Below are 23,629 nucleotides of genomic sequence, written 5' to 3' on the forward strand. Positions count from 1 at the left end.
GGCTGGTATTTTACATCCACCACCCACACACACACACACACACACACACACACACATGCGCGACACGGCTCCGGGAACATTTCAGCAGTGACTGTGCTGCTGCATAAAGGCGAGTAATCTCTGTCGTCTCCCATTGCCATGGAAACGCAGGGGATGTCAAATTGATTGGCGGCGTTTGAATTGAAGCCGACGCCCAGAACTTTGACTTGACTGGGATCAAATGTCAGCGGGCCGGATGTCCTGAACTTAAAACTCCTCTATATCCTAAATGTTCACATTTGATCCGGAACTACACGGAGAGCAATTCTCCAGTCAGAGATCTTAATTGCAGGATCCCTTCGCCTGGGTTTCCCCCCCCCTGAGGGGACGTGTGTGTCTCCCCGGGGGACGTCAGACAGGTTGTTTGTCTTCCGCACGGCTCCATCCTGTGGCCGTCCTTTGTTCTCTTCTTCTCTGTACACGAGTGTCCGTGAAACCTCCCAAAGGATGGAAGCGTTCATCTGCATCATCTCTGCCATTTATCCCTCTTTCATTACTGTTCGTGTTTAGATGACGGATGCTGGGAGGACATCCGGGTTATGAGCCGCATCCGTCACCGAGGACGTCGGGGGGCCTTCGCCCGACCTCGTGCCGTCCCCTCCGAGGCTCTGGCGGCGGAGGTCTCAGCACGGACGCCCGTGTGAGTGGAGCTTCTGTCCGGTGTGGAAGAAAATCTGGGATGTAGATTGATGTGTTATGACAGCCACCTCCGCTCTGGCAGGAGGAACACCTCTGCCTCCCGCCTGTCCAGGTTGGCTGACATCCCTCCCAGCCTCCGCGGCTCTAATGACCTCGGATGGCCAGGTTTCGCTGGAGCGAGTGCAGATCTATTGGGCCATCAGATGTGTTGAAGGTTTTCCGGGTCGATGAGCTCGCAGGAGCGAGATGGAGAAGGACAACCGGGCCACAAAGTGGGTTCTTCTCCCAGCGGGAAGGAGCCAGTCTCATACTGACTTCATGGGCAGAATTACGACCGAATCTATGGCGCTCATCAGCTCCGTACTTACTCCTCAAGTTGGTCCATTGTCAATTACCGGTTATTGCTCAGCGGGATGACGAACGCCTCAGTCAGAAGACGGCACCAGCACGGCGCCGTCGCCATCAGCCTTGGGCTGAGAATCCGTCTTCGTCTCTTGCAGCCGCACATCTAGAGGCGTCATGAAAGGGAATCCAAACAATCAGCCGCCGCCGTTAAAGTCCCACGTCAGGGTTTGAGTAGCGCCAGCAACCTCGCTAGCTGAGATGAAGGATTATCACCTTCATGCTAATCGCTGTTGCCTCTGAACGGGCCTAACCGATCTGGATTCGTTAGCGCGCCGCGACAGCACGCCGGTGTTTGTTTACAGGCAGCCTGACTGTACTGGGGTGTTGCAGCACATTTTTAATGAGGCGAAGACTCAGCTCTGACACTCCGTCATCATCGTTAGAGACGCTGCCGCGTCCACGGACGCTAAGACCGGCGGGTAACTCCCGTGCTGCCCACTCAGTCATTATTCATCACTCCTCACACCTCTGTCCTCTTTTATCTCTCTCTCCTGGCATTTTGCCTCCTCGCCCCCCCCCCCACCCCTCCATCTAACCCCATCGTGGTTCGTTCTTTCCACAAACCCACGTGTAGTTCCGCACACCACAGCTTCCGGTGCGGTTTTCTCCCCTTTACACGGGGACCTTCTGCGTTCCAGGACAGGTCTGGCGTCCCCCTCCCGTCCGGTCGGTCTCACCTTTCCCAAACTGGCCCCAAGCCTAACCCAGCTCCAGCATCAGCTCTTGTCACTGGGGACAGTTGACGCGTTCACTCTTATCTCCCCCATCTTCTCCCTCGCTCTCATGCATCACCAGCACCACCCTCCCCCACCCTCTGGTACAGTAGCTGGGCTGTTCTCCACCCACCCCCTGCTAGCTCAGCTGCCAGGCTCCGCACACGAGTGTGTCCCTGGACTCCACTTTATTACCATATGATGAGAGGCGCCGTAGGCATGTTGCAATGCAGCGTGCGACCTGCGTCTTTAAAAGAGGGAGAAGAACGCCATCATGCATGATGGCAAAGGAGGCGTGATGGAGGGAGAGAGGGTTGGAGGCAGCGTGGATTCCTAATGGTGGGCTTTTTCCTGGCACGCTCTGAAAACTCCCACAACTGAAGAGCACACCTTCTCTCTCTCTCTCTCAGGTTCTCCCCATCAACCTCCCCCTCACGCACACGCGAGCGCACGCCCGTGCTCACAGGCGCACACACGCGCAGTGCTGTCAAGGAGCGCCGCCGCCGCTGGACCACAGCCATCTCGCAGAGGAGGTTCCAGCGGAGGGAAGAGGAAGCCGGAGACAAAGGGAAGGAGGACGCGAGAGGAGAGAGGAGCGAGCCCACGCACGGACAGGAGCGAGCCGCGCACTCCGGAGAAGAACACAGGCGGCGAGGGACAGGAAGAGGGAGGAGGAGAGAAGGAAAGGAGAGGAGGGGAAACAGGAAACGCGATCACTTGCAGCTGCAGCGGTCCGTGGCGCAGCATGGGCAATGCACCATCCCAAGGCATGTGAACCCTTTCTCCCTTCATAAATGTGTGGCGGGTGGCGCTTGGAGCCTGCGTCTTGTGCTGTCCAAGCGGGGGAGGGTTGGCACGCGGAGCGCGCCCTCGCTGGGGGGGAGCGAGGCTGCGAGGCTGATGGGCTGCAGGTTAGGAGGCTGGTGCCCGGGTAGGGACTGGAAGGAGTGCCGGGTGGGAGCTGAGAAGGCTGGGTGGAGGCACCGATGGTGGGAGCAACAAGAAATATGAGGGGTGGGGTGGGGTGGGGGGGGGGCTGGAGAGCAGGAGCCATCGGTGGAGCAGGTGGTGCTGGTGGGTGTGTGTGTGTGTGTGGGGATGTAACAGAGTAGAGGGAGACTTGTTAAGGTGATTATTGTCACTGAGTGTGGAGAGTATTGATGTGCTTCTGAGTGTGTGTGTGTGTGTGTGTGTGTGTGTGTGTGTGTGTGCGTGTGTGTGTGTGTGTGTGTGTGTGTGTGTGCTGGAATGATGCAAAGCCACCCTCAGCCACATGGATGACCTCTGGAGAGTGATCCACACCAGAGGGGTGGATGGGAACGATGATGGGATGGAAAAAGGTCTTCATGGGTGGAGGTGGATGCCGGTGGTTTGATGCTGGGGGGGGGGGGGGTGATCTCCGGACGGACGTGGCTGGACCACTGTTTTCCCGTCTTTCTCACATTGTGTTATGTGTCTTTATGCTCCCGCACACTTCCTTCCATTTTCGTGAAATCTCCTGGCGAATCTTGAAGTCGGACTGTAAAATGTTCTGATTTGGGTCTCTGCTTCTTGATGGGGGGGCGGGTTTGCCGCTCGATGTGCATTTGCCGCGTGTCTCGTAGCGTATTTGCACATGTCGTAGGGGAAGAGGGGCAAAATCAGGGATTCTCTTCGTTCTCTCACCTTTTTCTGCCCCCCCTTCCCCCCCACCAAGAGGACAGTCTGCCAGGTAAAGTGAGGAGAGAAGCAGCGATCAGAGAGGGTTGCAATGAAAGACGTGGACAGATCAAAAGACCACAAGAGGAAAGGAGGGTCGGCACGTAGCGGGACGGGTAAGTGGTCAGGATGAGGTCATGCTGGAGCTGGTGGTAACCTGAAACCTATTTAAGCCTCTTTAAATGCACTTATTGATCGCTGGGGGGGGGGAGTTTAAAGCTGTACTGGGAGGACACGGATGAGCTGGACTCGTTTGGTCGGGTTTTGACTCCCTGTCATCTGCAGGGTGACCTGTGGCTTCACCGGTCGTTGCTCCAGGTCCCGGCGGTCTGAAATCAGGTGAAGGCGGTCGCTCGCTGCGGCGGAGGTGCGAGTCTGTGGAGCCGCTCCAAGGCTCGTTCCTGGAGTCCTCCTGGACGCCGCAATGATCCAAGAGCAGAAGCACGGCGCTTTTAATTAACAGGCCGAAGCCGAAGCTGATACGACCCTGGGGTATTCTTCATTTCGTTGCTTCCGTGAGGCCGGGTACGGTTTCCCAGATAATCCTGCCAATGCGGGAGCCGGAAGGTCACCAGGTTTAACTTTACCACCCTCACCAGCAGAACAGGGGCCTCCTACAGGCAGATTCAGGGGCCGTTGGTTTCCTGTCCTGATTGTGGTTGCTCTCGGCTCCCTGTAGCCAGCACCATGGCGTGCGCGCTTGTGTTCATCCTCTCCACGAAGCAGCGCCAGATGCTACCAGGACGTGGTCAGGGGACGGGAACGCCGTCCGGTAACATAACTTAAGTTTCTTTCAGGAAAAGCAGCGGGGACGTGACAGGCAGAGGCCCCGCTCCGCTGGGTTAGCTGGTTTTAATTTCGCCGCTCGCCGTCCTGACTCCTGCGCTCATCAGATCAGATGTTTATCTGCATTTATCTGATGTCCTTCGTGCCGTTCCAGCCTTTTCAGACCGGGGCCACACAGATCATCTCGCTATGTGATATTGAGAGTTGTGTGTGTTTGCCGGTGCCACACAAAGCGCCCCCGGCTGCTGCCTCCTGATTGGCTGATGATGATGCAATGGTGTGTGACAGGAGAGGCAGCGTGATGAAGGAAGCACGCGGTGGACAGACTAACCAGCACTAACACTCACTAACGGGTGATAAAATAAAGGAACGGCATCACAAATGTGACGTAAATGACTTCAGTGAGTCTGCAGAGTCTGACCTTGAACGTGCATTGCTGTCTCGTGCACGCTCCAATCTGCGTTTTGAGAAAGTAAAGATGGAGAGAAAGATTTTTGGAATTATAGTGTGGAAACTGGAGGAGGTGGGGGCTCTCGCTCCAGGTTCCTGAGGGTTTGCATCAGTGGTTTGTGGCCAGTATGGCGAGTGTTAAGTGCGCTACCTGACTGTGGGGGTCACTAACGGTCGAGCAGTTATAAAATGCTTCTTCGATGTCATTATCTGGGATATTTAGGACGTTTAACACAGCGGAACCTGTGAATCCTGCGTAGTTAAAGCCCAGCTGGCTGGATTAGTCCAGTTTTTAAACAACATCCACGCAGGTGTGCTAGCTTAAAACTAAAGTTGGATCTCAACAAAACAGGTAAAACTGCAAACTTTAGTTCTGAATGTGGCAAAGTGTCGAAATACAAGAAAATAAGCCGCGTTGTAACGTAAATCATTTTTTTTAAAGGCTCAGTCAGCGCCGGCAGCCGATATCGACGGTCCTGACATAAAGTTACCGTAGCAACAGAATGGCCAGTCTTCATTATTCCTGATCTGTTGCGTACTTTCTGCTGCCCCCGTAGTGCCACAGGTCCTTAATGCAGTCTTTAAAAGCTCCAGCCTCTGAGTAATAAAGCATCTTTGGCTGTATGGAGGGGGGGGGGTGCTCACCTACAAGCCCTAAAAATCCTCAATCAAAGGTAGCAGAAAGCGATCTGCGGCATAAGCTAGGTGCTACGTGCACAAAGGGCGTTTTAGTTATCATAAAACTTTTATCATAAAAAAGCTGTTTATTTTACAGTTAATTGGTCCGTTAGAGTGATGCTGGGCAGTAATTGCAATCTGTTTTCTCCTTCAGTGACAGTTGCTACGCTGCAGTTTAACGTTAAAAAAAGGAGCAGTTAATTAGGTAAATATTCAGATTTGCTAAAGGAAAGCTGTTTGGCTTCAGAACTCTTTCTTTTTCGTTCCTTTTTTTATAGACTGTGCAGTAATGGCCACTCTCCCCCCATTTTTAGATGGTTAAAAGTCTATTTTAATAGAAATGTGAGCAAGGCTGAGAATCCGGGCGTGTGAGGACGATTATGATAATCTTTTCATTTGCAGACCCGAGTATAGACGACCGGATATCGTCTGCACGGCGACACCATTTGTAACTCCTGTTTTAAAATCTAATCAATGCACATTTTTATTTGTTATCTCACCGTTCAAATCTCACACAGTAGAAAAGTTTAGTTGGAATCGAATTCTATTTCATTTTTTTCCAAACCGTTTTTACTCTTAACACATTCAACAGTAGCGGCGTCTCGTTTTTGGCTCATCCGTTTGAACCTCACCTGCTGTTTGGACACCAAAAATAGCTGCGAACGATGTTGGAGGACTCGTGTTCGGTGAAAACGGGTCTTACCAATCAGCTGGCATCCGTTTCTGTCCCTCGCGGCACGGCGGCGTGAGCAGATCTCGTTGCACGCGGTCGTATTTAGCAACGCGGTTTTTGCGGCGCTATTAAACATTTAAAGCTACACGAATGGCTGAAAAGGTTTCCGTAACCTGCATGTAAGAAAAAAAAAGTGTTGGAGTGAAAGAGAAAAGTTTAACGGAAGGAAGATGGAGGCGTTAGCGAGTCGTTAGCAGAAGCGCTAATCATTTTTGTTTTTGCGTTCTACATTTTCTTATTTTCATCCCCAAGACGCTCTGGTGGGACAGCCATTGATGAGTTTGGGTGGATTAGCTTCCTTCTGCTCTTGACTGGATCCAAATATCCACTTTTTTCTGGTCATAGCCGCAGTGGTCTTCCTCTCTAGCTAGCACACACTCTGGAAATCATTTATTAAACACTATTAGCGGACGAGCAGGTAATTTCCCTTTGAGCCGAAGTTTTCTTCCTCGTTGCTCTGCGTGTCGTCGCCCACTATTACCCATCAGGTGGATCACAGAGCTGACTTTAACTGTGGCTGAGCAGAAAACGCCTTATTTCTGCCAGCAAATCGATGGATCGATGCGAGCGGGGACATTTACCTTCTCATGTGAAGACAGCAGCTCCAGCCTAATTGCATCAAACAGGAGTGTAAAAAGAAATAACTAGTTGGACTCGATGTGCTTTCATGTGCTTCCTCCTTTTTTATTTTTAGTGAGTGAATTTGCCAGTAATAATTAAATGTTTCTCCAGCTACAGTTATTAAACTTTGAGAAATGACCGTCCCCCCCCCACCCCAAAAAAAAAGGTCAGCAGCAGGCTAACGTTGGCAGCACCTTTGACCAGAAAATCTGTGTAAATCACAGCGTTTCTACTCAAACGTCCATTCTTTTTTTTCTCAGAAGAATCCCGACACCTCATATTTGTTAATTTAAGACAACATCTAAAAGGCTGTAATGAAAGACTCGTTAAATCTAAATAAAGAAGAAAAAAAAATGCAGACGCACATTTGCGCGCGGAGAACTGTGCGTGCGCGCGTACGATACTCAAGTAACCTTCCGTTTGGAAGTCGTTGCACGTGAGTGAGAGACATAAAAAGCCCTCTGCTCACCCCGACAATCCTGCCACAGTTACTAGGAAACAAGAACCTGGTTGTTGAGGCAGCGGAGGTGCAACAAAGATGCAGCCTGTCAGCCAGGCGGATAACATGGTCACGAGGGGCGGGGCTCTGTCTGAACGCCACATGCTGATAAATAGATGAATAAAGGGAAGAAATTATTCTCTAATGTCCTCACTCAATTCTGAATTCATGATCTGTCTCCTCCGTCATTAAAAAAAAAACCTCCGTGTGGCCATTTTACGCGTCTAAGTATGCAAAAAGCACGTGCGTGCGCACTAAGACGTGGATTTTCATGTGTTTTGGACTGTGTGGGCTGTTTCTCCAGCTCTTTTACTCTCTGCAGAGGTGGGTGTGGCACCGTGCCTCCTTCAGCCGGGGTAGCAGGAAGGTTGGCTCCACCTGAGCCTGAGCAGCAGCAGGCGGACGCCATCATCACCGGGACGCCTCCTGGCGCTCTGTCGGCATTCACTCGTTTTTGTATTCAGCTCATTTCCGCTGAGTGAAAGGAAGCTGGAATTATGAAGCAGCCACGAGACACCTGGACACGGAGCGAGACGTCGTTTCTGCTTCTCGAGGAGCTTTTGATGCCTCCTGAGTTACAGATGGTTTCAGGAGCCTCGCTTGTCATGTTTCTCCGCAATAGCGACGCTAATCCCGCTAATCAAGGCGGCTGAGTTCGTCCCAAATCCGAATTCCTGATGGTGGCGTCAGTGGGTCGGAGCAACTCCCAACTGTTTCATGTGGCTCGTCCACGGTTGTCTTGGAAACGCTTATATGTCACCTCCCGCGTCGTGCCGGTGGGAGTAAGAGCCCTCGTGCACTTGTGCCTTTGCCGGCGCCTGAGGTGCACGTGGGCGTCCCTTTCCGTGCAACACAAGCCGCACTTCATCCGCAGTTTGCATCTGTTAGCGTCCCAGCGATGTTTTTGTGGATGGAGCTAATAAAGGCTCCCGGCTGAGCTCCGAGGAGTCTGAGGGAAATCAGCGGTGGTCAGCGGGGGGCCGTTTTCTCCTGGTACTTCAGTCGCTGCTCCTCGCCTGTTCTTTTCATGGTTTTCTCCCCACAGGCTTCAGTTCGGAGCGTCTGAGGTGTGTGTGAAGGGTGTTTCCCTGCTGTTGTCACAACCCAATCTGGAGATAATTCAAGTCGAGTCCGGTGAATAAATGTCAAGGTCGGAGCGGCTGCGCGGCGCTTCCAGCAACGACGCCAAGCCAAATGGGCTTGAACTGGTTTACGTCAATAATTAACGATGGTTGGAGTTAACGGCAAAACGTAACGGAAAATCTTTCGTAGAAAATAAGGGAACCCTTCATTTCCTTCGTTTTATAATCGTCTGCTATTTTTATGGACTTTTATGAGCTAGTGTGTGCATATGTGTGTGTGTGTGTGTGTGTGTGTGTGTGTGTGTGTGTGTGAGGTGCTCACCTGCTGATAATGACAGCAGGTTCTGTTTGAATGATTCATAACGGAATACAAATGAGACTGGCTGCAGACGCCTCGGAGGAGCTGAGCTCTGCATTTCCGATGCCACTCGTCCCCCCGGGGGGGACGTCGGTCACCCGCACGTCTCGCTCTCGCCGCTCATGGCCGCCAGGACCTTGGCGGAGAGTACCAGCCCATGCAGGGCCTTCTTAATTAGTTTTTCCCTTAATAGGAAACCGTCCTCGCGTCCACCTCCGCCTTTCCAATCGAAGCGGTTTGGGATTTGCCCCGTGAGGTTTTTGTTGAGGAATGAGCAGCGGGATCCGGGCGAAAGAGGCCGCGGCATCGTTGTGCTTTTAGGGAACCGGTGGAACGGCAACAGTGTTGACCTTCAACTTGCGCCTGATTGCTGCCTTACATCCCTGGTGCCAGGCGCTCCGGCTCTTCCTTCCCCTCCGTCCTCTTCACGGTTGAATCTCCCCGATGCCGCCTGGATGTAGCGTGAGTCAGTATCGATTTCTTTTCTCTCTGCTGTGTCAGTAGGTGTTTGATGCAGGAGTTCAGCCGTACGCGCAGCTTTGCTGGAGCCCACTCCTCCTTTTTGTGTGTCCTCATCCTCACCCAGTCTATTCATACCTCACACACACACACAAAAAAGAATCCGCGCACGACGCCCACTTGACAACCCTGGAATGTTGCTGTCGCCGTCTGGAGCGCCGAGGTCCTGCAGGTCTCTGCAGGAGCAAATATCTCAGCGACTGATTCCTTAGAACACAAGAACCTCGCGCACGTGCGCCATGAAAATGTGGGTATTAAACGGTGCACAATAATGGAGTTTTAAATTGCTGCCGTTATGCTTCCTTGTGTTGAGATAAGTCCGGAGCATGTCCGTCCTAATGTGTTATTTGCAGCTTCAGACCAGCGTAGGTAATTGCAGCCTTATCAGCACAGAAAAATGGAGGCCATAGGCAGCCGTGGCCTGCGGCGTGTGCGGCAGGTAACGGGAGAGGAATGTATAACGTCCTTGTTGTGTTCGATTTATTCCTCTCTTGTCATCTTATTTTGCGTTGTTTTGCAGATTTCCTGTAGCCTTTAGCTTCCGCGTGAATGACGCTGAGCTGCTCGAGGGGTCACGCCTGCTTCGCGCCTCATTATCATAACCGTCATATTGTGATGGCGCGTTCCTTCTCTCTCACGATCACTTCAGTTAAACTGGAGCTGGAATGGAAGCGATTTTGTGGCGTCCGCCGGGGAGCGGCTGTGTGGTTAGCTTTGACTTGATCCTGGTGCCTGTGAAGGAGGGTCGCCCCTTATTCCACTGCTGCACATCAGCTCTGTCAAATGGGATTTCCTGTGTCGGAACGTTGTTCATTTGCGTCTGGAAGTGTCCCGAAAATCTGTCGAACTGAGCATCTCTCTGGTGTCGCACGTGCAAAAACTGTGGACAATGGCGAGCAGGTTTCCGGGGAGGACCGTGTGATTCCGATGGCACCTTGGCCCGCCGGCGCTATCGCTGCAATCACGCTCCCGTCGAGTTCAGCCTTTTATCACAGGCCTTTCACAGAGACCTTTCAAATCCAGAGAGAGGGGGGGTAGGGGGGGGTGGAAAGAGCAAGATGGAGCCAGAGAGGAGACGAGGAGTGCTTCTGCTGCCCCGAGCGCTCGTCTCCTGGTCTCGGCTATGAAAAAGAAATGTGGGCAGAAAACTGGAGCGGCCCGTGCACGACTGCAGCCCCGCTATTGTGTGCGTTCACCACCACCACCGCGTCAGCCAGGGAGCCTTTTTTGATTGTGACTTCAGCGTGCACGATAAAGCCAAGCGCTGAGGCGTGATGCTGCTGTGCAGCGCGGCGTCGCTCAGCACCAGTACAGTAGAGGGTACAGTACTGGCCTGGGACGCCTCTTGGACTTGGCTGGAGAGGTTTGGGTGCTCGTGCGAGTGAAGCTGTGCGGTTTTAGGGCGTTTGCTGGCAGCTCTGGATGGCAGAATGATGGATGAGGACTACCAGGTGCTCCTCTCAGACGGGCAGATGTTTGGGCAGCTGTGGGTGCTGGGTGCTGAGGACGCTGCAGCAGGAGGTAGGCAGAAAAAGCTCTGCTGTAGAAACACTGATCGTTAGCCTGCCCCCCCGGTTCAAACGGCTCCCCTAAGAGAAATGTGGGACTTTGAGGATTTTCGTTACCGTCAAGTTTGTAAGGCCTCGCTTTATGGAGCACTTATCTCCAATAAACAACCAACAAGCTTTGTTTCCTCTCATGAATCATTTAGGCCTGCTTTGTATTCCAAGAGGAGTCTGAGAGAACATTTGACACAGCAAACTGAGACCATTTCTGCTCTCAATGCCTCCCAGCGCTGCATTTGTGTGTGTGTGTTGTCCATAATTCTTTCTTTTGTGTTCTGGCGTTTCCTATTTATTTGATGTCCATAAGATGAATTATGAAGAATCATCTAAGGAAGAATAGGGAGGAGATGTGCAGCATGCTCCGTTGTTTCCTGCTCCTTTTATACCTCCTTTCCTGTCACAGGGAGGAATATGACGGGAGGTTAATTGGCCTCCTCCAACCAACCAACTGAAATGTTGAAAAGACTAAAATCTCTGGGGTGGGTGGGGGGGGAATGCAGCCTTAAAGACTCAGATATCATTACAGATTCTACAGTATATATATATATATATATATATATATATATATATATATATATATGTAAGTAGCAATAAGTCATGTTGGACCATCTCACCGATGCTTTGTTGTCCTTATTAGTGTTGCAGGCAGATTTAGGATGGCATAAAAGAGAGATTTGAACCTGGCTCCCAATTACCAAGACAAATACTCATAAGGTGACACATGCAGATGGGATTTCCCTTGAAAGATATGATGCCTGAGTTTGCTGTAAAAATGCCTGCAAAGGGCTGAGGAGCGTGCAGAGCTGAACGGAAGTCGTGCCTGACAAAAGCAGGAGAGGTGGTGTGTGTGAGTGTGTGAGTGTGAGGGGGGGGAGTGTGCATGATCGAGATAAGCGACAGATAGACTGAGAGCCATGTACGATCCCCCCCCACTCTCCGTGGTTGAGACACCCCGCTGAGACGGTGGAGCACTGCAGTCGTGATGTCGTACAAGGACACGTGAAGGACGCGTAGAGCTGGCTGCACCTCCGTGGCGGAGAGGATTCATATAGAGTGAAAGGAGAACAGGCACGGCCATGATGGCGATGATGACGATGATGGCGATGATGATGGCGCCAAGCTAACATCCTCCATTACAGGAGGCAGTTATTGCGCAGTTGAAATGACTTATTTTGACTTGAAAGTGATTTCTGCTGGTGTATATGTGGGTACAGATGCCCTATAGAACATGCAAGCTCCATATGGAAAGGCCTCCACGGAGAAGGCTTGTTCACGCCTTCCTGCTGAACCCTGCGTGTACGGCAGGTAAAATAGGTCCCCTGGGTGAATGTCCGAGACTTTCCAATCAACCCACACGCCGGCTCCCTCCTCCCCACAGCGAATCTAGGTCAGACCTTGCGTGACGGACAGCTCGCCATTATCACTGCTCAGACACACAAAACCGAAAGGCCGGGAGCTGCAAAGTGCTGGCAGAGAGGGGGAAGAGGGCAAAAGTGTGTCCTTTAATTCCTCCCCCGGCATTGTGACGGGATTGAAAGTCCCACCGCGGATGCTGCCGCGAGCTCCTCCGGCACAGCGACGCACGTAAGGGTGGAGCAGACAGACATTTTATCTCGCCGCTCCTTTTGGGTCTTAGCTGTTGAACCGGGCCTTGTCGGGGTTTAGTGAGTGCAGACTCTCATTTGCCCGACTCTGCCCGTAATAGCCCTGACTTAGAGGGAGCCTGCGGTTCACGCTGGGTCATCATCACTGGGATGTTCAGATGACAGGGCCAGGCACCCTTTCTTTATTCTGCCAGTCGATGACAGCGGTTGCACTCTGATCCGCTCCCGCCAGTCGGTTTCCTCCCCACAGTTCCTCGTTCTCCGTCCTCTGTCTCCATTCTCCATCCTCCGGGTCGTTTCCACGCTCTGCTAACGCTGTTTAACACTGTGTAAGCTTCCTAATTTGTTCTGCCGGAGACGCTGATGTGTAGCCAGGCAAAAGAGGTAAACATAGCAACTGTCAAGTAGTTCCTGCGACCTGAAGTTTTGAGAGTTAATTACACCCACTTCCAGACTCCCGGGTGGAAACGCGTCCTCTGTACGCATGCTGCTGTTTCCTGCTTCCATTGGGATACCCCAACATTAGTCACGATTCATCACCCAGCCATGGAAGGGAACAAATGTGAGTCACAGCTCTTCTGTTATATTAATGCCCAAACATTAGTACTATTCTGCAGCTTCCTGAAGAAAAAATATGTAATTGATCCGGGATAAAGGAAGTGGAAGAGATTAACACCGGGAAATGAAATCCAAGCAAGGTTATAGGCACCTTCCCTCTGTGTTATATGTTCTTATTTATAATCTATGGTCACACATTAGGTGAGGAATGGGATTTATTGTGCCAATCACACTGAATTTTGCATGCTATATTTCCTACCGAGGCTGTTTTTCAGCTACTCTGACTCTGGGTATTTTGGCATAAGAAGTGCAAATGATTACTGTAAATCCAGAGCTAGACTCATGTTGAAAGCAGGAATCTTTTTTTTTTCCCGTCTTTTTTTTTGTAAAGACTGTGAATTCCTGCTGGATCTGTCAGATTTAAAGTAATAAATCCTCACATCTCCCTTGACAGAGGCTAGGATTACTTTCGCTGTTCCCACCTGTTAACAAGGGAGTTTGCTTTGTGGTTGGAGATGAGACGTTTGTAGTCGTTGCCTGATGCTGCGGCTGCCTCTGCGGCTCGTTTGAACCGCTTATTCAAGCTATTTTCTTTCTTTCACATCACTCCGCCTGTTCATTACAGGTATACCACACTGTTCTGGACTCCTGCTTGTTTGTATAAAGGCTACAGAGCTGTAATTGGACGTGATTGTTGCTCTCCCCCCGACACGTTAGCAGCAGCAGCAACCGTGCGGGTGGATCGAGTCGACGAAAGACGACTGGGTCGTGGTGTCACACAGTTCTGCAGGGGGGAAATAAAGGGGGCAGAATCTCTGTGAAAAGGAGGCAACACAGATGTTCATACACAACTCATTGTCCTGCCACTACACGTGTGACACCTCCCGCTCATGCTCGGTGCTGTGTTAGTTGGGACAGTTTGTCGAACGAAGGATCGCTGCCAGGTGAAAAACGACAGATTCATTCCATATCTGTCAACCAGGATGTCTGCGTCAATGTGGGAGGTTCTGCGTTCATCCTGGAAGACTGTCGTCCATAGAAGGCAGAGAGAAGCTTTTCATGCATCGGCGATTAAATAGAGGCCAGAGTTCGACGACTACGGTCAGAATTCGGGAGCGAATAGAGATATTCTACGGTTCTGTTCTGCTTTAATATCTAATGCGTGCGTCTGATTGAAGGTGTTTCAAATGTGGCTGATATGCTGCAGAAGGAGGTTTGAATTAAAAAGGACGTTTTAACAAGGGCTCAGAGGACGTAAAAGCCCAGACTACCTGCTCCCAATAACCTCCTGAAACAAAAGTCCAATGGAAAGATGCGAGGGTTTTATGCTCCTTTGTACTAGTGTGTGTCTCCACACGAGGACATGGATCACCTCTGCCCTTTCTGCTCCTTGAGTGCTATGTGTGGTATTTCCACAGCTCATTACAGCTGAAGAGCCAATTAATGGTTCTGGGGGGAGAAAGCATTTTTATGACATGTAGCCATATTGTCCTGGTAAACAGCTGCATAGGAAGTGAATAAATGTGTAATTTGCAGTGGAGAAACTGTCCTTTGGTGCCTTGTTGTCAAAAGAACCCTGGTTTTCTGACAAGGACATCTGGATTTCCTCTGATAAGGTTGAGTAGAACTGTTAAATAGCTTCTTGCTGATGCTGAAAAGCCTCTTAAATAGGAAATCCTCATAATTTTGTGCTCTATTATTAGGATAACGCAGCACATTGATGCCAGGGTGAAGGTTAAAGCAAGGATAAATATATATGCCACTATTATTAGAGCGAGATAGATGAATGAACAACATAGAAAGACATTTCAATGCAAGTGGAAGTGCAGACGTTCATGGGAGGAAGTCTTCCTTTTGGTTGGAGTTGCATCCCCCCTGTGAGCAGCTGCAGGAGGCAGAAACGCTCTCCTGTAAATATGACTGTCACAACGTGGGAACATAAATTAACAGCTAAAAAAGAGGGAATGACGGAATGTTGCCGTGACAATGATGGAGCTCGGGTGCGGTACTGAGTAGCCAATTGTGGATCGATATCTCACACAGTCCTGTCCAGCATCTGAGTGAAAGTCTCAGTTTACTCCCTCCGGATCCCCTTCAGACTCGACCGAGCCTTCGTTGAATACCAACGAGCCTTCCCTCTGATGCACGGTCTGCTTTAGGACTTCACCGAGAGATCGTTCCTTTGATTGGGAAGAACGTTGACGTGGGGTTCTCCATTAAATAAACACAACTCATTGACTCAAACAAACGGATGGTTCAACCGGGCGACCCTCTAATATTAAAGCATCGTTTATTAATGATGTTAGAACGCAGGGAAGGTGGTGTTTGGAAAAGTGCCGTAATTAATCGTTAGTTTAACAGTTTGCTTTGCTCTTACTTCTTCCTGCTCTGGCGCATAATCAGCTGCTAATTTGTATTTTAGCTCCATTTCTCAGTGCTCCATTTCTCAGGCATAACAGCAGGGAAAATATTCCTGTTTAGAAAGTTGTAGGTTCATTTTCAACCTTAAACTCTCTAAATGCTGTGTCCGCCACCACGCTTGACATCTCTGGAGCTCCAACTGATGCCATTTGATCACTTTAATTTAGGATTCTGTAAAAACGTTAAATGGCAATAAAGTAAAAATTCTGTTCGAGTTAGGATAAAAAGTTGAAACGTCTTCGTTCGCTCGCCGTGGTGCTGCACAGCTGGGAATTTCCGACCGACGGGGAGATGAAAAGAAGAGGGAAGCTGACAGCACGGTGATTCGATTTTACGTTGTAGCGCCTCGCAAAGCTAACATCCCAACATGACTTTGCTGTCTGCTTTCGATTCCTGGTGGGCTGATTAAATCTATTGTTAATGTTACTCTGCGGTGATAAATGCTTAAAAATTGATTTCGTCACTCTTGTTCTGTGTAGCAGAACGATGCTCCATCTTTTCACGAGTTCCAGCATCGTGGAATCGGGAGTTCCACGATGCTCAAAGATGTTCTCTAGAGGATCTTCGCAGAACCAGCGTTTGTGCTCGTATCTGTTCTCAAACGGGACGTTCAGACGCTCCCGGGCGTCACTCTTGATGTGTTGGTGAGGAGAAAAGATAAAGATTATAGTACGACATCCCTTAAAGTGTGGTGTTCTGGTTAGTTTTTCTTAGTTCTGTCCATATAATGAGGGTCAAATAAACAGAAGCTCCTCGGAGTGGCTGGCCTGCCTTCGCCCTATGTCAGCTTATGAGGGGTTGGATAAAGCTTTAGTATTTCCACACTGCTCACATTGTCAACTACTGGGGTGCAGAAGGAAGGTCAGGCGCTTTGGCAACGGTTGCAGAAAACAGCAGAAGAAGCAGAAAGTTTCTGACACTGTTACAAGCAGGGGAAACTTTTTAATTTGCCTCGCAGCCCTTCACCTTTATGACTTAAATCCACTCTGAGTTTATGCCCGAGTCATACTTGGCTGTGCAGTCTGAGCAGCCTTTGCGTCGCACTTTTCTCCATGTAGACACTCATGTTATCACTTTCAGCTCCTAGTTCCTCTCGTTTTTCTATTTTCTTCAGACGTAGGAGTTCTGTAATATTGGCTTGGTGGAAAGGCTGGTGTGGCCAAGATGGGGAGGAACGATGCGGAATCTCTTCCACCACATTTTTGAAGACGTCGGGCCTTTTTTTGTCAGATATGGTGAAGATGTCATGCTTGTTTTTGTTACGTTGTCACTTCATCTTGCTGATTTTCTCACCCCAGGATGACCCCGTTGAAGATATTAGCGCAGAGTTGTTGAACTGGAAAGAGGCAGCCTTAATTGGCTGTGGTGGGGGAGCACTGCTTAAGGCTGCAGGATGATCTACTCTGTGCCCAACTCGGAGGCAGCGTTAGAGGGACTGGGATGGTCACTGAGAGGCCTAGATTGGATCCTCCCTCACAGGTAGCGCCCTCGCATCTGCTGTTTTCATGCATATTAACAAAAATAACTGGAACTGTGACTGGTGGTAATAACAGAATGTACTGTAAAACTGGTGGCAGTGCACCTGGGACCTAAATATAAAAGCACATGGTGTAAACAATAAGAGGACCTGCCGGTAGCTTGATGCATTTAGTGCTTCAAATGGGGCCTTTGAGTAGCTTCTCCTTGTTCTCTCCTGTATCATAAAGGTGATTCAGCCCAGAGGCATTTTGGGCTGATTTACCCTTAATTCACTGCATGTTGGAGAAACCTGATTGGAGATCCTGAGTGCTCAGACTGGATTATCACGTAATGTCACTCTTAAGCCTTCTGATCTGCCCAGACATTTTCCCATGTACCGCACCTCAACCGAGGAAGTTAAGTTCTCCTGTTTTATGGGCGATGTCCCATTAATGTCCAACTTTGATTTCTGTTGGGATGTGAAGAAACTGCTGACAGTTTGGTTTACCATCCTGTCGAAATAACTGTCTATAACTTCAAACATCCGCGCCTACGACAGTCTGTGGTCCCGGTGCATTCGAGGCAGGCAGGAAATCTGAAATAAAGGCTTAAAAGCGGTGGCAGGATGCCGAGGAAGAACGCAATTGGAAAGAGATAGACATAAATGAAAGATGCCAGAGCGATAGCAGTAGTGTGTTTAAAAGCTGTGACATCTTGCAAATGGAGGGCGAGCCAGGTGGGACTGAGGAGAGCTAGAGAGAAAGGAAGTTAGAGAGGCTGTGGAAAGGACGGAGGGTTGAATGAACATCACAATTATGGAGGATGATGGAAAGTGGCAGAGACGGCGCCCGTTCTCCAGATGCCTCGCTCTCAAGATAAAAGGAAAGCAGTGGTCCTCTCCAGAGACACGCTCAGTGGGAGCAGGAGGGAAGAATTCAAAGAGAGGCCAAGGGAAGTTCTGCCGTAATGGCGGCAACAAAGAGCAGAGAGAGGTGTTAGAAACCTGCAGTGGAGATGGAGGAAACCACTTTGCAGCATTTGTGCCATAAACAATTATAACGTATAACGTCCGGATCATCTCTTTGCCGAGAGAGCAAAATTGCACATCAAACGTCTTGGCGCTTGTGAATGAGACAATAAATCCAATGAGGAGTACGGTCAATTGGGCTCCCGCAGTTCAGAGTGTGTGATTTAGTACCCAAAAAAGAAGGGATTGTTATCCCATCTGCTGCATCACAAGTGTCTCTCTTCTGGAACATTAAGTAAACCTGCAGAGATGCTAATGCAATTACGCCGCGCGCGCTCTGCGTGCAAATCCCAATGATTTAAAGGTCAAAGAGGACACGGTGAGCCATTGATATCACATCTGTATTTATTTGTAAGTACCAAGCAGCTTGGCAGGAAGTGGCTGGTTCTTGTAGCTTATTCTTTACTTGTCCTTGGAAGGCATGGAGTCATTGCTTCAAATTAACGGCATATTTCCTGCTTTACCACAGGCACTGATGGAAATAAGCCACACATAAACACTGAAACGCGATACGTCAAACTACTGCCTGTGTGTTTGCATACACGCATGCTTGCATGCATGTGTGTGTGTGTGTGTGTGTGTGCACTCTGTGGGGAGTGATGCTGCTTGTTCAGGACTTGTCGAACACTATGAGGCCTTTGTTAATCTTGCCTCCCTCAGCAGGTGCAGCTCTGCATAGAGCGAGACGCCGTAGTGGGTGGAATCTGCTGCTGTAGACCTTTGTCCCTTTAGCAAACAAACGTTAAGGTATAGAAAAAGACTGTGTGCAGAGACAAGAAGAGGTACTGGAAAAGGATGAGCTAATGCTGCCGACATGATGCTTGATTATAATGTAGATGCCTCCCCGCTGATGAGAACACAATAAAGCAGCAGCGGGAAATGACGGATGTGGATGTGACAGCTGACTAAAGGGTGGTGTGAAAATAAATGTCAGGCTGATGTATGCAGAAGGAATAATATTCAAATATTCTGTTAGCATGTCACAAGATATGTTTTGATGAGGGCCCCCCGCTTGAATGTAGTCATTTTGTGTTATTACACACACACACACACACAGACACACACACACCCAAAGCATAGAAATTAAGCAAATTCCCGAGCTGTGCTCCATCCTTACCCTGAGTGTTTGACAACCCTCTGCTTTCATGCTGCCTCCCCGCAGCCGATCTGGACTCAGCGTAACGTCTTAATTAAACGTCACGGCCATGTCAGGCGAGCAGAGAGAAGATTCTGCCTTCACCCTGGGCGGTCGTAACCGTGGCTGACGGTCAGCGTGGCTTCTGAGCTCAGCTGAGTATCGACACAGATGTAAGGGCAGACCCACTGGTGTTAATTATCACACCGCTTCTCCCTTCCTAGCTCAGTCGGGCTATTTTTATCTGGGCATGGAAGCACCCTGGGGGCCGTCTGTATGTACATCGCTTTGATGGGCTCTGCCCCCCCCCCCCCCCTCTTTTTTTTTCAAGACCCAGAGATTGATAATCTTCCTCTGGGATGCACAGAATTACTGCCGCTATAGGTTGTCAAGGTGGATGAATTTAAAGGTCTTTAGGCGAGGAAAAGAGGCGGCGTGAGAGAGACAGAGGCAGAGCGTGGAGGATGGTGAAGTGGATAAACTGTGGACTGGGGGATGCGAGACAAGGAGCGGAGGTGTTGCCGGGGTTACGAGAAGGATGAAGTAGGATGTGCCAGTGGAGCTGCAATAATCTGCAGCTCTGCCTGGCTGACATGACAGTTTCTCTCGTTCTCTCACACCACACACACACACGCACACGCGCACACACACGCTCTATAGTCGCCAGAACACACAGTGAGCACAGGTCCAAAGGCAGCATGCAGCAGGTGTCCGGACTAAGGGCCAAAATAAGCCCTGTTCTGTTTTTTTTCCGTTTCTTTTTTCCTGTCGTCTTGCTGGCTCGGCAAAAGCGCTCAGCTGGACATAATGAGGGGAATGGGGAGAGCGGGAGCCAGCGAGACATTTAACCAGAGACACACATAGAAAGAGAGGGACGAGACAGCGCTCTGAGCTGTCTTACTTCTGTCTCTTTCTTTACATATCTCTCTCCCTCGCTGTGTTCCCCTCCTCTTCCTCCTCCTCCTCCTCCTCTCCCCCACCTCCTGCACGGAGATTCACTCCCATCCTGCCATTTGATTTTCAGTATTCCGCTTTGGCCAGTGTCCCAGTGAGCTGGAAATGTCCATTTGAAAATGGGAGGAGGGTTGGAATAACTTAGATGAACAACAAAAGAGAGGAGCCCAGATGGAGAATGCTGGAAGACCCTCAGGTGGGTGCTTGGAGTGCTTCCCTCCTTCCTCTTGTAGTGCTAATTGTCTTCCTCATTTGTTGCCCACGGTTTCTTTTACATCAAGTCAAAGTTTCCTTGTAGCCGGTTCTTTGGATCTTTAGGATATATTCATGTGGATAACCTGCAGCAACGAGGGATGCGACTATGGATTAGTTGTCATTAAAGTCACGTCGCTCTGCTGGCTGCTGCCTCCTGTGAGTTCAGAGGCTGTGGAGCTCGGCGGCTCCTCCAGGATTCAAGCTGCCGTTACTGCCGCATCATTCGTGACAGGCTCCTTCCCAACCCCCCCCCGTCCATGGTAGCCTGCAGACACTTTTTAAGTCATTTGTTGCGAGTCAGTTTTAGTTTCGCAGATTCTGCTTCGCTGATTTATTTCGCGCGTGCTTTTAAGTGTGTTTCTTCCAGCTGGAAATTGTTTGGATCTATTGTTCTGCTCTGGTGTGCCATCATCCCCACCCTGCTGGTATTTCACCGATTTCGACAGATGACAATGGCAGCGTTGCCACTCCCGTTGGCACCTACGCCCCGTTTTCAACCTCCCTCTGTCTAACCTGTTGACCTCAGTGACAGTGTGTGTGTGTGTGTGTGTGTGTGATTTGGGTGTCTATAATAAAACTGCTTTGATAAACAACCGAATTGGCTGTCGACAGAGACAACCAGTGCTGTTGTCTGCTGGAATGGAGCAACTCGTCTTTTGCTTCTTCTGGTTTCTCTCTTCCTGGCAGCGGGAGTCACAACAGGAAGAATTTAAAGCAGAAAACTCTGTGTGTAAATGAAAGTGTTTATGTGTGCGTCTGCATGCATGAACCTTGAGCGGTGAGCTTTTATTTACTTCTTGATCTTTTCTGGTTCTCCCCTGTTAATTAGCCAAGGGAACCTTCAGAGTTTAAACTATTATTAATTCATTCTGCCCTCAGTTTGATCTCTAACTGGTGGGATATGGTTAGCAAAGAGGCACTTCAGTTTCTTCAGTGAATTTAAAAAGCTTTGAGCCCTCAAGAGTGGAGTATATAGCAGTCGTGCATTGGATTTTTCCCAATAATAAAAAAAAGCCACACAATTTTGATTTGGATGTTGAGGATATGTTTGAAAATCCACTGAAATCTGCCGAATGCAAATTTCTGAAAGGCGGGTTTAGGCTTACTTTTCTTCAGGCGGTGGTTGCACTTGAAACTCTGCATGTGCACGCTGTGTCACTTCCACGGAGGGGAAGAGGAAGATGCCAGCGTGAAATTGGCCGTGAAGAGAAGCGAAGAGCAGAGCAGAGAAGAGCCGAGAAACTAATTATGCAACTTCTACTGTAACCTCAAAGCATTTCTCCTTACATATACAGTATAGACTCTGAGAAAAACATCAACGCTCACCCTCTGGCATTTGCTCTATACGGCTAGTTTCACATAAGCGGGATATTATTAGATAGTTCGTTGATCTTGTATTTATGATTTTGTATTTGGACACACCTTCCTCTTTCTTACCAAAGGTTTATTGCATTGTGGGGAATCACACACAGATTTCAGTTTCAAAAGTTAAAACAATGAAACACTGGCGACAAGATGGCAGAAGAATAAGAAGTAAGGGTTTATATTAAATGCTTCATAATATATAGCTGTTACTGCACGATTTTAATGTATGGAAAAATAATGGTGCCAACATCGATTGCGTCACTTCCTTTGGGATATTATACCTCTAGACTGCCAGTTAGACAGGAGAAGCCCGGCTGAATCAATAAATCTCTCATTAGCAGTGATCAGTGAGTTTGAGGCAGCTGGGTTTGCTGTCCGTTTGCTCCAGGCGAGGCCCTGACCTGTGCTGCAGCCGTACCTTCTGCTCTACCAGGGGCAGCTTTAATGACCTGCAGTGTTGTTGGGGATAAAGGAACCAGAAGGACGCCTGGATCTGTGGTCGAGAATACTTGGAAGGGCATACGGTGGAGGTATTTGTTGCGGAAAATATACCGTATGCGATTCAAGCCTTTAAGGAAGCATCTATGAAAACACTGTGGGCAGGGAGAGCCCAATATTCTGAAGTGAACTTCTGAGAAGACAGACGAGCATCTGGGGACATGGGGACCGGTTGTAGTTTTACATTTTAAAAATATGAGCATGTGGCGTCCAAAAGAGTGAGTTTTGTTGTTTGTCTTCCAGTTTTTCGACATTCTGAGAGGGACTGATATCCTGCCATCAAATGCTCCACTACCTCCAGCCTTCAACAAACTCTGAAGCCTATTTTTAACCAGACATCTCCACCAAAATGCTAACGAGAATCTCTGGGTGACAAAGAGATCAGGAGCACACCTCGCGCGCGGCGTTCCTCCGTGCACGTCTGTCTGCTTCCATCACTCTTTCTGCCCGTGGCAACATCGACATCTTCTGTCGGCACCCAGCTGTAGCCTGCTTTTGCCAGGTTACATACATCACTGTAGTGACTGGAAGTCTGCCAAACCACCGTTCTTTTAGAGATTAGTTGTTGTTAGCGGTACAAAATTCCCTAAACGCCACCTAAATCACCGTGTTTAATTACTTAAATGCATCAATATTGATTACTCGTATTCAGGCACTGTTCATTGGCCTACAGGCTTATGGTGACATCATATCAGTAGTTAAATCGAATTCTACTCATTTCACCGCTTGAATAATGGATCCTCTCCCAGTCTACGGCGTGGAAACGTGCATTCGCTCAATATAATCCTTGATATTCACCTTGATCTGTGGCTTTCTGATCCAAGCCACCTGTTATTTTCGCCTCTGGAGCTGCCGTTGTTTTGGAGCCTCCTCTCAGCTCGCTGTGAGTCAGTGCGAGCGTCTGCTGGATTAGCAGCGGGCTGTTCTGCCAACTGTGCTGGGGGCTGCACGGCTCAGCGCTTAATCATTGTCAGACTTCACTTTGATTCAACGGATGACAAGAGAAAAGGGGGAATTATCGTTGAAATAGAGATATATGCTTCAGGTTCTCTGATGTTTTAATCTTGTTAATTGTCAGTCCACCACTGCAGCGTAACTCCCTGGATTAGGTCCGTTTCCACGTGCCCTCTTGGACGTGGGCTACATGAAGGGGGGGTTAAACAAACCATTCAAATTGTGCAACTTGAATCCATTTTAGCTACCAGGCTGGAATGAGAAAACATTTTCTGCAGCTGTTCATAATATTACGAAATATTGAATGATATTCTAGCAGGAAGCATTGTGGGAGAAATTCTTGATACCCTTATTTCAAAGATTAAACATCTCTTGACATCTCTCATCTGGGATGTAAACGTAGCTTTGATCAAACGTTTCTTCACGATTCTCCCAGACTGGAAGTGTGAGCTAAACACTTTGGATCGTTCCTACAACACTGGTGCTAAAACAAAGCATCTGGATCACTCCAGGGAACATTTAAAGCGTCTCTCTGGTGGTTTTGTTGTTTTCCGACTGTCGGGTTTAAAGGAACATTTTGAAGCGGTGGTTTCGGTAGCATCCCGTGATCCTTGT

The 23,629-nt window shown here is 49.3% G+C and overlaps 1 protein-coding gene across 14 annotated transcripts in view; it reads left to right on the top strand.

Annotated features, from left to right (window-relative positions):
• The first annotated feature begins 1,945 nt into the window (after positions 1-1,945).
• Positions 1,946-23,629, top strand: part of srcin1a (SRC kinase signaling inhibitor 1a) — a 57,699-nt gene continuing 36,015 nt past the window's right edge. For 9 of the 14 annotated variants that reach the window (XR_003888417.1, XM_029835860.1, XM_029835870.1 and 6 more), the window contains exon 1: positions 3,532-3,610. Coding sequence is in view for 13 of the 14 variants with exons in the window: in XM_029835860.1 (XP_029691720.1) it covers positions 3,547-3,610 (64 nt within the window). In the remaining variant the exon portion in view is untranslated. Of the gene's footprint in view, positions 2,564-3,389; positions 3,611-9,130; positions 9,168-23,629 lie in introns of those variants that run through there. The other 5 variants (XM_029835863.1, XM_029835867.1, XM_029835864.1 and 2 more) reach the window with 4 other exon arrangements.

Source organism: Takifugu rubripes, chromosome 5 (assembly GCF_901000725.2).
Source record: "Takifugu rubripes chromosome 5, fTakRub1.2, whole genome shotgun sequence".
NCBI lineage: Eukaryota > Metazoa > Chordata > Actinopteri > Tetraodontiformes > Tetraodontidae > Takifugu > Takifugu rubripes.